The following is a 14,988-nucleotide window of genomic DNA, read 5'->3' as shown; positions in this document are numbered from 1 at the left end:
AGGAACTATACCCCGTGATCATCAGTACTGCACTTAATGACCTACAAACTTCCCAACTTCTAGGGGTCCTTCAAACCTATAAGAAAGCAATTGGGTACAATATTGATGATCTCAAGGATATTAGCCTTGATTTTTGTATGCACAGGATACATCTAGAGGGAAACTATAAGCCCTGCATTCAACCCCAAAGAAGATTGAATCCTAACATGCAGGAAGTAGTCAAGAAAGAGGTTATGAAATTACTTGATGCGGGTATTATCTATCCTATTTCTGACTCCAAGTGGGTAATTCCTGTGCAGGTAGTGCCTAAAAAAGGTGGGATGACTGTGATCACTAATGATAAAAATGAATTAATTCCCACTAGAACTGTAACAGGGTGGCGTATGTGTATTGATTATCGTAGACTGAATATCGCCACTAAAAAGGACCACTTCCCCCTCTCCTTTATAGATCAAATGCTTGAAAGGTTAGCTAACCATAAGTGTAATACCCTGTATTTTCATACGTATTTTCTTAATTAATTATTATTTTCTAAAAAGGGTATTTTAGTAATTCAATTTACTATTTAAATCTTGGAGCCAAAATGATATTTGAATTTTGGCTCCCAAAGTATTTTGATAACTAATCATTATTTTGGATAAGATTTATTATCCATTTATCCTATTTTAAAAACCGGATTATTTATATTTAAGATATTTTAATTAAGGCAAAAGCTATATTTTATTATTATTTTAATAGGTCCAAAAATCCCAATTAATTAGCTAATAATTTCGGATTTTCCTATGTGAAAATCTGATTTTTATTTAGTTAAATTATTTGGTGAATATTTGGTATTTTATTATTTAATTATTTATTACAATAAATATTATTTACACAATTATTTTTAATTCCTTTAAACTAGCAAAATATATTCCTAAATATTAAATACGAAGGCCGAAAATATGAGCTTAGGAAAGCTCAATAATTTCGACCATCCCATAAAGATTTTGGGAAAATATTTTGGTATTTGTATTTTTAATTATCTCCCTTAAATCTCCTATTTTCCATAATTCTAATTCTCCATCTTTTTGATATCCAATTATTATATTTTCTTGCCATTCATTCTTCTTAATTATTCCCCAAGCAATCCCAATTTCCTAAATATTTTCATGACATACATACCTTCCATATACAATTATACACAATCCCTTCAAATATCAAAACTTTCCTTAAATCTTTGCTCACTTCTTCAAGTAATCTCTTAAACCCTAATTACCATAATTCTTCCTAAATTTTCCTACCATAATTCATGCTCATACTAGCCTATAAATACCCCTTCATACCTCTCACATTCTTCACACCAATTCTCTTCTTTTCTTCTCCTCAATTTTACACAAATCATCCCGTTCATCTTTGAAGCCAATTTTCGGGCACTTCTGGTCAGTTTTTGGGGTAGTGACGTTTCACAAAAAGTTGTTTCTCTCGAAAAATACTTGAGGTTAGGCTCAAGAATCACCCAATTCTGAGCTATATCAAAGGAGTTATAGCCTCTGAAAGTTATACCTTTTATTTCCTACGCAAATTCAATTCTTTTCTTCTCCTTTTCTTTTATTCAATTATTATTATTATTATTATGGGAGATTAATATAAAATTATTATGATTAGTTTTAATTATATAAAATCAGATTTTAATAATGTTCATGTTGAATTAATTTAAGAGGTTCATGTACATATAGTTGGGAGGGTTTAATTTAATTATTTGTGATTATTTGTTAACCTTATATTGATTAAGGTTATATTTATTTGTAGGGTGTTTTTGATCAAGCTACTTGAGAGTTCTTTTGAAGTGTTGTTGGCTAAGTGAAGATCAAGGTACGTTAGGTGGCTAGATACCTTGGAAGTGATCGATTTGAATGAAACATGTTTGAATGATTTATGTTGTTTGAATTAAATTGAATTGAAATGTGGTTTATGAAATAAAAGTATGATAAATAGATTGGTTTTAATAATTAAATTGGGGTATTGATTTTTATAACATGTTTTGATTAATTAATTTATTATTCATGTTTAAAAAGGATTGATTTTGAAAGCAAGTTGGATTTATGGAAAAGGAGTTTGGATTGTTTTCATTAAAGATTGAATTATTGGATTTTAAAGAGGATTTATTGAATCATGGACTATTATTATTATTTATGCTTTATAAGCATGTTGGTAATCCCACTTTGCGGATTTGGTTTATTGATAAGGCCTTGGACTTTGCATGACCGGGTCTTTCCTCAAGAATAGCCTTGTAACATAAGGAGACTAGCTTGGGGGGTGTGCACACTTGAGAGAGGAATTGGTTTTAATACGAGGAATTGGTTTTAATATGAGGAATTGGTTTTAAAATAATTGGATTTGGTTTTATTGATTATTGATATTGGAATTATTGAGAATTGGTTTTAAACCATGAGTTTGGAATTATTGGATTATTTATTGGAAATTGGTTTTAAAGCATGTTTGCGAATAAATTGAGTTTAATTATCTTGCACTTTTCGTACTTAGCATATTTTGCTAACTCGTACTTCTTATTTGTTTTGGTTCGCCCTGTTTACCGTAATGGTAAGCAGTGTTGCTTATGTTCAGGTTGGAGTCAATAAATGATGCATTGGAGTCCCGGGATTGGTTTTCACTAAATTAGGAATTTGGTCTTGTATCTATTTTGAGTACTCATAACATTGGTTACTATTATGGTTATTATTAATAAGGAAGAGTATTGAAGTTTCCGCTACAAAGTATTGTTATTTTCAGTAAGTTGAGTAGCCTTGCGTAATCACGCGACGGTAATACGCCTAAGTCTATCTCTACGGTATAATTATACATATTACACTAGTATTTCCGTAGAGGGAGATTTGGGGGTGTTACAAAGTGGTATCAGATTTTCACAAAGTGGTATCAGATTTTCACAAAGTGGTATCTGATTTCAAGGTCCTAAAAAGATTAAAATTGTAATTAAAATTGTGGGTAGACTTAAGAGGGCATATAGGATAGATAGAGTTTCGCATTTGTGTGTGAGTCAAAAGCCTTATTTTTACTTAAAAAACTATTTTCTTATTTGTGGAAAGATGAAGGAGAAAAGGATTCTTGAGTTCTCTACGGAGGCCTATAATGGATACGACTCTCTGTCTAGGAAAGGCTCGCCTCAACGTCGTAGGTAACTTTCCTGGGAGATGCGGGCTCGACCGTCCTTTAATCTCGATTCAAGTACATATTTATTATTTTCGAAAATAAAAAGAATTGAAATTGTTTGAAACTTGAGTATGCGATTATGTGTGCATTAAAGTTGGTGTTAAAACACCTTAGAGTGTGGTCTAGAGGTCCGAATTTTTGAGTTATTACCCATGGTTGGGTAATCTTGAGTTATGTTTGGTTGAGTTATGAATTGCTTATTGCAAATGGATTTTGAATTGGATTGTTTGTGTGATTTGACACTTAATTAATTGTTTTGCATGTATGTGTGAAACAGATGAAAATGATTGATGCAATGAGACACCAATATTTTGACATTCATTACTTGAAAGATAGTGGAGTCACAATTAGTGATTTCATAACTGGAATTTGTACTTTGGCCTTGACCCTTTATGAGAAGGATGGTGAGGAAGTCTTGACCCAACAACCTTGGATGGTTCTTCTAGCCTTGGCCCATTTGCCTAGAATTAAGAAATACCAACATCACTTTGACAAATATGGGGATGTAATTAAGGAAGACGGAATGTGGAATGAGAAGCACCATCATGAAGGCAAGTGGTTAGCAACTATGTCTAGCCTTAAGAGGGACTTGCACTATGTGGAGCACAAGTATGAACCTAAGAGGAAAGTTGTGAAAATTCCCACGATCCCAAGAGATCGAACCTTTGGACCTAATGACCAAATGTACTTCTTAAATGCCCAAGTACCTTTTTCATACCCAAAGAAGCGACATGAGTATGTGGAATCTAGTGATGAGTCCGTACCACCTCTTGGTAGGAGCAAGCATTACTGTTCTCTTAGCCAATCTTTGAGCTCTGAATCTTCAAAACATCCTAGCTCAAAAGCCCAATTCCACATTGCAAAAAGGCCCAGAACTCGTTCTCAAACTGCAAAATAAAGAGCCCAAAACCCCAAAGCTTCTTCAAGCCAACCTTGTGGGGATGTAAGCCCAACAAAAAGCCCAAGTTACACTCATGCCCCAGACAGAAATATAAGTAAATCTGGGTCAAGCTCATCAGGCCTTATTCCAAGCTATAGTGGTTATAACCCAACTCTCATGGCCGAACCAAGCAATAGAAGTGATGATCCGGATTATGATCCTATTGAAGATGGTTATGCCTATAATGTTATTTGATTGTTTTTGAACTATGTTTTTGTTTCATGTTTCAATAATTGTCCTAAGTGACAAGGTTGTATTTTCATTAATTATTAATGAAATAAAATGAATTATTTGAAATTTCTCTATGTTATTAAGTGAATTAAATGCTTGTATGAGTAGAACTTGTTTTGATTTCCAAGTGTAATAATCATACCCAGGAATTATGTCTCCAAGAATGAGGGAACATTTAAGGAGTAAGCGCACTGGTTCCAAAGTTGGAAAGATCCTTAAGCAGTTGACCCAAATTACTGAGAACATCACGAAAGTGGTGAACAGGGAACACCAAAATCCCAAGCTTGATGCCTATTGTGAAGTCTTTAAGAGGGTAGCTGCAGCTAAACCACCTATTTACTTGGGAAAAGAGGACCCAACCAGCCTTGAAAACTGGATTAGGGAGTTTGACAAGCTGTTTGATGCTATCAATTGCCCAAGTGAGCTGAGGGTGAACAGTGGAGTTTACTACTTGAGGGAGGAAGCTGACTTATGGTAGGCCCAAAGAAAGGATGAGTTGCTGAAAAGACCAAACTTTGGGTGGGATGAGTTCAAGGAAGCCTTGAGAGAGAAGTTTTACCCTTCCTACCTTAGAAAGCAGAAGTGTATGGAGTTTACCAACCTAAGAATGGGAAACATGTCAATCAGTGAATACTACAACAAGTTCATTGAGTTGATGAGGTTTTCCCCGGAAGTAGTCCCTACTGAAACCATTAAAGCTCAAAGATTTGAGCAAGGCCTAACCTTGACCCTCCAAGGGAAGCTAGGAGGAGTGACTTTTGAGACCCTAGATGAAGTCTATGGCCGTGCAGCCCATCTGTACGGAATTAAAGGGAGGGAGATAGAGCAGGTGGGAGAGAAAAGGAAGAACCCAGACTCTTTTCACGGGGGTGAAAAGAGGCGCAAGCCTAATGGAAATTACCAAGGGAATTCTGGAGATAGGAGGGACAATAAGGGGAACTTTGGGAAGGGGAATGCGGGACAGTCATCCAACCATAAAGGGAATGGGAACCAAAGGGGTGAGAAACCCAAGAGGAAGTATTTCTGCAAGAGGTGTGAGAAAGACCACCCAGGGAAGGACTGTGAGGGAAACCCGGTAACTTGTCGTTACTGTCAGAAGTTGGGACATCGTGAGTATGAGTGTTTCAAGAAGGAAGCTGATGTTAAGTCTGGGAAGGTGAAAGAGTCTAGTGCACCTAGTAAACCACCTCAATCTAGTGGACCTACAACCAAGGCTGGAACCAGTAGCGGTACGAGAGGTGCCCCAAAGGGCCGTGTGTTCGTGATGAACAGTTGGCATGCTGAGTCTGCTAATGATGTGGTAATTGGTGTTTTCTTTATAAGTTCTTTTCCTGTGAAAGTCTTGTTTAATTCAGGGGCGTCGCATTCTTTTATTTTTAAGGAAGTAGTTGGGAGTCTCGGGTTAGAGAGTCCTGAGTCAGTTTCTCTAGATGTGTCTATTCCGCCTGGGGAAGTGAGGAGTTGTTCGAGATTGTTTTTGAGTGTGCCTATTTCCATCTCTGGGGTAGAGTTTCTGGCTGATTTGATCGAGTTTGACTTGAATGACTTTGATGTGATTCTGGGTATGGATTGGTTGGGAAAGTATGAAGCAAAAATTGATTGTGCGGCTGAAAAGGTCACCTTGACTAGCCCAAGTAAGACCAAAGTGGTGTATAAAAAGGAAGGGAAAAGTTCAAGGTTGAGAATTGTGTCTGCAATGCAACTACAGAAGCTAGTTAAGAAGGGTTGTCCTTTGTTTTTGTGTAGTGTTCAAGAGGTTGAAAGTGAGGAAAAGAAAGGTGAAGAGGGTATTCCTGTTGTAGAAGAGTTTCCAGATGTGTTTCCGGATGAGATTCCTGGTATGCCACCAGTGAGGGATGTCGAGTTCATTATCAATCTAGTGCCTGGAACTGGACCTATTTCTAAGGCTCCATATAAGATGGCTCCAGCTGAGTTGAGGGAGTTGAAGACCCAGTTGGATGATTTGTTTATATTAGGCCTAGTTCATCACCCTGGGGAGCCCCAGTATTGTTTATAAAGAAGAAGGATGGGATTATGAGGTTGTGTATTGATTACCGAGAGTTGAATGAGGTGACGGTGAAGAATAAGTATCCATTACCAAGGATCGATGATTTGTTTGACCAGTTGAAAGGAGCAGGGGTATTCTCAAAAATAAATTTGAGATCGGGTTATCACCAGTTGAGAATTGCGGAGCAAGATATTGCAAAGAGTACTTTTAGGACCCGTTATGGTCATTATGAGTTCACATTTATGCCATTTGGTTTGACCAATGCACCTGCAGTGTTCATGGACTTGATGCATAGGATTTTTAGGCCATACTTGGATAAGTCTATAGTGGTGTTTATTGATGATATTTTGATATATTCAAAGAATGAAGAAGAGCATAAGGAGCATTTGAGACAAGTGTTGTCATGTTTAAGAGAGAATCAGTTGTATGCCAAGTTGTCTAAGTGTGAGTTTTGGTTGGAGAAAGTAGCATTTTTGGGCCATGTGATTTCCAAGGACGGAGTTTCAGTGGACCCAAGCAAGATTCGAGCTGTGAGTGATTGGCCAACCCCAAAGAATGTGTCGGATGTAAGGAGTTTCTTGGGTTTAGCAGGCTATTACAGAAGGTTTGTGAAGGATTTTTCAAGGATCGCGAAGCCCATGACAAGTTTGATGAAAAAGGAGCATAAGTTCTCATAGACCCAAGAGTGTGAGGAGGCATTTAAGATCTTGAAAGAAAGGTTAACCACAACACCTGCGCTGGCTTTGCCGGATGGGAGTGATCCATATGACGTGTATAGTGATGCATCGAGGTTAGGATTGGGATGTGTATTGATGTAGAATCGAAGGGTGATTGCGTATGTCTCGAGACAGTTGAAGGTTCACGAAGGGAATTACCCAACCCATGATTTGGAGTTAGCTGCAATAGTGTTTGCCTTGAAGATTTGGAGACATTACTTGTATGGGGTGACATGTAGGATTTTCACGGATCATAAGAGTTTGAAGTACATTTTCACCCAGACGCACTTGAATGGGAGACAGAGACGATGGTTGGAGTATATGAGTGATTATACATTGGATATTCATTATCATGAGGGAAAGGCTAATGTGGCGGCAGATGCTTTGAGCAGAAAGTCAGAACATACGGTGAATGTGATGGTAGTCCCATATCAGTTGTGTGTGGAATTTTAGAAGTTGAACTTGGAGGTGATGGAACATGGTGAAGTGGTTAGGATGTTAAATGCCTTGGTGGTTCAACCATCCATTTATGATGAGATAAGGGATAGTCAATTGGAAGATGAGAAGTTAAAAGAAATTAAGAAGAAGATTGACGAAGGGCAAGTGTTGGATTTCACCATTGGTGATGAGGGAAGCATTCGTTTTAAGGGAAGATGGTGTGTGCCGCAGAATCGTAGTGATTTGAAGCAAATATTGATGGAAGAAGCCCATAATTCTCCTTATTCAATGCATGCTGGAGGGGATAAGTTGTATAAGGACATGAAGAAGACTTTTTTGTGGCCCAGTATGAAGAAAGAAGTGGCTGAATTTGTTGCTAAGTGTTTGACATGTCAGAAGGTGAAGATTAAGCATCGTAGGCCTCAAGGAAAGGTCCAATCCTTGGAGGTGCCCAAGTGGAAATGGGATTCGATTTCTATGGATTTTATGGGAGCTTTGCCAAAGACCAAGGCAGGAAATGACACTATTTGGGTGATAGTGGACAGGTTGACCAAGTCACCAGCGTTCATACCCATGAGAAGTACTTGGACCATGGATCAGTTGGGAAGAGCTTATGTGAAGTTTGTGGTGAAGTACCATGGGGTACCCACGGATATCATTTCGGAAAGAGATTCAAGGTTTTTGTCTAACTTTTGGCAAAGTTTGTAAAAGGCGATGGGAACTAAGTTGTTAATGAGCACAACATTTCATCCTGCGACAGATGGTTAGACAGAAAAAACGATTCAGACATTGGAGGACATGTTAAGAGCTTGTGTGATGGAGTATCAAGGGTCTTGGGAAGACCACTTGGATTTGATAGAGTTCTATTACAACAACCGTTACCATGAAAGCATTGGGATGGCACCGTTTGAAGCTTTGTATGGTCGAAAGTGTAGAAGCCCAGTATGTTGGAATGATATAAGTGAAAATATGGTACTTGGACCAGAAATGATTGAGGATATGGTGAAGCAGGTCAAGTTGATCCAAGAAAAGATTAAAGCAGCCCAAGATCGACAGAAAAGTTATGCTGATTTGAAAAGGAGGGAAGAGGAATATGAAGTAGGAGAGAAGGTTTTGTTAAAGATTTCACCCATGAAAGGTGTGATGAGGTTCGGGAAGAAAGGAAAATTAAGCCCAAAATACATAGGGCCTTATGAGATCATTCAGAAAGTGGGAAAAGTGGCTTATAAGTTGGATTTGCCTAACGAGCTTGAAAGGGTTCACAATGTGTTCCATGTGAGCAAAATCCAAAAGTATATTCCTGATGTGACACATGTGTTACAACCAGAAACCATTGAAATGGATGAGAATTTGACTTATGAGGAAAGACCAGTAAAGATTCTTGACTCTAAGGTCAGGAGCACAAGGAACAAGGATGTGAGCATTGTGAAAGTATTGTGGTCAAATCAGAAAATTGAAGAGGCTACATGGGAAGCTGAGGCTGATATGAGGAAACGTTACCCAGAACTGTTTGTCTAAGGTTAGTGGTCGAGTTACGGGGGCGTAACTCCTTTTAAGGGGGGTAGAGGGCGATAGAGTTTCGCGCGTCTACTTTTCGAGTCATTTTTGAGTGATTTCGAGTCTTATTTAAGTTTAGTTGGAGTCTTGAGTCAAGTTAGGATGTGCATGAACCAATAATTTCAAAATGATTTTTGTTTCTTTTGGCTAAGTTTCGGGTCGAAACTTATTTTAAGGGGGGTAGACTGTAATACCCCGTATTTTCATACGTATTTTCCTAATTAATTATTATGTTCTAAAAAGGGTATTTTAGTAATTCAATTTACTATTTAAATCTTGGAGCCAAAATGATATTTGAAGTTTGGCGCCAAAAGTATTTTGATAACTAATCATTATTTTGGATAAGATTTATTATCCATTTATCCTATTTTAAAAACCGAATTATTTATATTTAAGATATTTTAATTAAGGCAAAAGCTATATTTTATTATTATTTTAATAGGTCCAAAAATCCCAATTAATTAGCTAATAATTTCGGATTTTCCTATGTGAAAATCTGATTTTTATTTAGTTAAATTATTTGGTGAATATTTGGTATTTTATTATTTAATTATTTATTACAATAAATATTATTTACACAATTATTTTTAATTCCTTTAAACTAGAAAAATATATTCCTAAATACTAAATAGGAAGGCCGAAAATATGAGCTTAGAAAGCTCGATAATTTCGGCCATCCCATAAAGATTTTGGGAAAATATTTTGGTAATTTGTATTTTTAATTATCTCCCTTAAATCTCCTATTTTCCATAATTCTAATTCTCCATCTTTTTGATATCCAATTATTATATTTTCTTGCCATTCATTCTTCTTAATTATTCCCCAAGGAATCCCAATTTCCTTAATATTTTTCATGACATACATACCTTCCATATACAATTATACACAATCCCTTCAAATATCAAAACTTTCCTTAAATCTTTGCTCACTTCTTCAAGTAATCTCTTAAACCCTAATTACCATAATTCTTCCTAAATTTTCCTACCATATTTCATGCTCATACTAGCCTATAAATACCCCTTCATACCTCTCACATTCTTCACATCAATTCTCTTCTTTTCTTCTCCTCAATTTTACACAAATCATCCCGTTCATCTTTGAAGCCAATTTTCGGGCAATTCTGGTCAGTTTTTGGGGTGGTTACGTTTCACAAAAACTTGTTCCTCTCGAGAAATCCTTGAGGTTAGGCTCAAGAATCACCCAATTCTGAGCTATATCAAAGGAGTTATAGCCTCTGAAAGTTATGCCTTTTATTTCCTACGCAAATCCAATTCTTTTCTTCTCCTTTTCTTTTATTCAATTATTATTATTATTATTATGGGAGATTAATATAAAATTATTATGATTAGTTTTAGTTATATAAAATCAGATTTTAATAATGTTCATGTTGAATTAATTTAAGAGGTTCATGTATATATAGTTGGGAGGGTTTAATTTAATTATTTGTGATTATTTGTTAACCTTATATTGATTAAGGTTATATTTATTTGTAGGGTGTTTTTGATCAAGCTACTTGAGAGTTCTTTTGAAGTGTTGTTGGTTAAGTGAAGATCAAGGTACGTTAGGTGGCCAGATACCTTGGAAGTGATCGATTTGAATGAAACATGTTTGAATGATTTATGTTGTTTGAATTAAATTGAATTGAATTATGGTTTATGAAATAAAAGTATGTTTAATAGATTGGTTTTAATAATTAAATTGGAGTATTGATTTTATAACATGTTTTGATTAATTAATTTATTATTCATGTTTAAAAAGGATTGATTTTGAAAGCAAGTTGGATTTAAGGAAAAGGAGTTTGGATTGTTTTCATTAAAGGTTGAATTATTGGATTTAAAAGAGGATTTATTGAATCATGGATTTATTATTATTTATTCTTTATAAGCATGTTGGTAATCCCACTTTGCGGATTTGGTTTATTGATAAGGCCTTGGACTTTGCATGATCGAGTCTTTCCTCATGAATAGCCTTGTAACATAAGGAGACTAGCTTGGGGGGTGTGCACACTTGAGAGAGGAATTGGTTTTAATACGAGGAATTGGTTTTAATATGAGGAATTGGTTTTAAAATAATTGGATTTGGTTTTATTGATTATTGATATTGGAATTATTGAGAATTGGTTTTAAACCATGAGTTTGGAATTATTGGATTATTTATTGGAAATTGGTTTTAAAGCATGTTTGCGAATAAATTGAGTTTAATTATCTTGCACTTTTCGTACTTAGCATATTTTGCTAACTCGTACTTCTTATTTGTTTTGGTTCGCCCTGTTTACCGTAATGGTAAGCAGTGTTGCTTATGTTCAGGTTGGAGTCAATAAATGATGCATTGGAGTCCCGGGATTGGTTTTCACTAAATTAGGAATTTGGTCTTGTATCTATTTTGAGTACTCATAACATTGGTTACTATTATGGTTATTATTAATAAGGAAGAGTATTGAAGTTTCCGCTACAAAGTATTGTTATTTTCAGTAAGTTGAGTAGCCTTGCGTAATCACGCGACGGTAATACGCCTAAGTCTATCTCTACGGTATAATTATACATATTACACTAGTATTTCCGTAGAGGGAGATTTGGGGGTGTTACAATAAGTTCTTTTTCTATTTGGATGGGTATTCGGGATTTTTCCTAATTCCAATTCACCCTGAAGATCAGGAAAAGACTACCTTTACATGCCCTTATGGTACTTTTGCATATCGTAGGATGCCCTTTGGTTTATGTAATGCTCCCGCTACCTTTCAACGTTGCATGATGAGCATTTTTTTTCTGATTTAATAGAGTCTATTTTGGAAGTCTGTATGGACGATTTTAGCGTGTATGGTTCTTCATTTGATTCATGTTTAATGAATCTCGCTAAAATTTTGAAACGATGTGAAGAATGCAATTTGGTACTAAACTGGGAGAAATGTCACTTTATGGTGACAGAGGGAGTAGTTCTAGGTCACATTGTATCTGACAAGGGCATACAAGTAGATAAAGCTAAGATTTCAGTGATTGAGCAATTACCTCCCCCAGTTAATGTTAAGGGAGTTAGAAGTTTCTTAGGTCATGCGGGGTTTTATTGTCGCTTTATCAAAGACTTTTCTAAAATTACTAAACCACTGACTCAGCTTTTACTCACGGATGCCCCTTTTATTTTTACTGACGAGTGTCTAGAGGCTTTTAACAGGATTAAGCAGGCTTTGATATCGGCACCCATCATATGTGCTCCCGATTGGAATCTACCTTTCGAGATTATGTGTGATGCAAGCGACTTTGCACTAAGAGTCGTGCTCGGACAGAGAAAGAACAAAGTTTTGCATGCTATTTATTATGCAAGAAAAACTTTGGATGAAGCCCAAGTAAACTATGCCACTACGGAGGAGGAGTTTCTTGATGTCATATATGCTTTAGAAAAATTTAGATCATATCTTGTTGGTTCTATAGTCATTGTTTTTACTGACCATGCAACTTTGAAGTACTTGATAGCTAAGGCGGAATCAAAGCCTAGGCTACTCCGTTGGGTTCTTTTGCTCCAAGATTTCAATATTGAGATAAAAGATAAAAAGGGAGCAAAGAACGTAGTGGCAGACCACTTATCACGTATCAGGTATGATGAGGGTAAGGATTCTCTTCCTATAGATGATTCTTTCCCGGATGACAACCTTTATGCAGTTGTAGAGCAACACCCTTGGTATGATGACTTTGTTAATAATTTAGTGGGTGGTACTCTACCTCCTGACTTGTCCTACCAACAGAAAAAGAAATTCCTTTCTGATGTTAAACATTATTTTTGGGATGATCCTTTTTTGTTTCGTGAGTGAGCAGATGGATTATTTCGTAGGTGTGTTCCCGAATGGGAAGTTCACGGTGTGCTTACTAGTTGCCACACCTCACCATATGGAGGACATCATGGCCCCTCCAAAACGGTGGCCAAGATTAATGAGTCAGGTTTCTATTGGCCTACTATGTTTAAGGATGCTAACATTTTTGTGCAGGCTTGTGACTCTTGCCAGAGGACTGGCAACATCTCGCGGCGGGATGAGATGTCTCAAACTAGAATCTTGGAAGTTGAAATTTTTGATGTGGGGTGTTGATTACATGGGACAATTCCCTTCTTCAAACGGGAACTGCTATATTCTTGTCGTCGTTGATTATGTATCCAAGTGGGTTAAGGCCATTGCTACTCCTACTAATGATGCCAAGGTGGTCCACAGACTTTTCAAGAAGACTATCTTTCCAAGATTTGGAGTGCCTAGAGCTATTATTAGTGACAGAGGATCTCACTTTCATGAGCGGAAGTTAGACACCCTCCTGTAGACACCCAAATGTGTCTCCCCAAAATCAAACCCAGTGATGAATACTTTTCATGTCATTTGATTATTGAACAAAGCGAAAGTGTAAAAAGTCTAATGATGAGGATGTTTTTATTAAAAATATCTCTTCTTTCTGTTTTTGGAAATATTTCTTTTCTTACCCTATTTTTAAAAAACGTGCATTATAGTTTAGGTTGGTCCATGATATGGGTCTAATAATGGTGTATTTGGATGGATCTTGAAAAGACCGTTCCAACGATATATTATAAGCCCAATTCCGATGAATAATGAGGAAGTTATGGCCAAAATACTAAACTGGGCCCAAACCGGATTTTACCTACGACCCAATGATCATGTGGAGGGTCCAAAGGTCTAATCCTATTCCTAAACTAATTAGAATTAATTAGAAGCTTCCATAATTTTCTAAAAGATCTTAATTATCCTTTTTGAAAAGATAAGATTAAAGATTTTGAGTTAAATAAAAACTTTCCTTTTCTTAAATCCTAATTCTATTCGAATTTAAAAATGTTCAAAGGCAGCCAGATTTTATTTTCGTGCCTCATAATATTTATCTAAATTTTATATGGTTGAATAGATCTTGAAGTTATCTTTCCAATGATATATTATAATGTTAAATCCGAGCTATAACGAAAAAGATATGAATGAGACATGAAACTCTATCCAAAACTGACACCGTCCCACTATATCGGATATATATTTTTATCTACAAATGATTTTAATCTGATTCTAATTGGGTTGAAAATTATACTTCAAGAGATTTCCAAAGACATATTATATGCCTTATTTGGACTTCTAGATCAAAAGATATGATAAAAACAAAATTCGCAAAAACTGTTGTCCATCGAGTTCTATTTCGATTCGAATTCGGATTCTTTTCTTATTCTTCGACTCTCTTTTTTGTCTATAAATAGAGTTCATATCTTCCTTTTTTGAATCACCAACTCTCATCAAGAATTTCTTGATTCTCTCTCTTTTTCTAAACCAACCCTTTTAGAAACAAAATTCCTCATACATTAGCACTAGACATGCCTAGCATTGTTCGAAGTTGCCTTCGCCCTATACGTGAAAGGTTTTAGTTTCTCAGGGTTTGGTCCCAAATATTTATTTCAATTATTTAATTTAATTGTTTTTTTTATTATTTTCCTTGAAGTTACTAGCGCGTGTATTTTGTTATTAGAAAGAGGTACGAGGCATCCAAGTAAGTATTTTAATGGTTTTTATTGATGTTATTATGTAGAAATCATGCTTAGATTGTTATTTTAATTCTTAGTATCATGTCTAGGGTAACTTTAATACCAAGTATGATTAAAAGTATGATTCCTTTTATGTTCTTCCTAATATTTATGATTGTTAGTATCATGTCAGGATTAAAGCTTTGGTTTTTATTGCTTAGTGACATGCTAGGGTTTGTAATTAATCTTGTTAGTATCATGCCTAGGATCTTGCTATTATTATGCTTTAACATGATTATGAATGTTTTAAATATTTTTATGATTTTAATTTTATTATTTATTATTATGTTGCTTGATTGTTATTGCTTGATCACGCCTTTTATGCATGTTTAAAGGGAATTTGT

The 14,988-nt window shown here is 35.7% G+C and overlaps 1 protein-coding gene across 1 annotated transcript; it reads left to right on the top strand.

The window, feature by feature from the left end:
- Window positions 1-4,985: 4,985 nt before the first annotated feature.
- LOC110721226 lies at window positions 4,986-6,395 on the top strand. The gene has a single exon (XM_021900375.1). It carries the CDS (start codon window positions 4,986-4,988, stop codon window positions 6,393-6,395), a length of 1,410 nt encoding a protein of 469 aa, XP_021756067.1.
- The last annotated feature ends 8,593 nt before the right edge of the window (window positions 6,396-14,988 follow it).

The sequence above is a fragment of the Chenopodium quinoa genome, unplaced genomic scaffold, assembly GCF_001683475.1.
Source record: "Chenopodium quinoa cultivar QQ74 unplaced genomic scaffold, ASM168347v1, whole genome shotgun sequence".
Lineage (NCBI taxonomy): Eukaryota > Viridiplantae > Streptophyta > Magnoliopsida > Caryophyllales > Amaranthaceae > Chenopodium > Chenopodium quinoa.
Note: the sequence above shows the minus strand (reverse complement) of the source record. Positions and strands in the feature narration are given on the sequence as shown.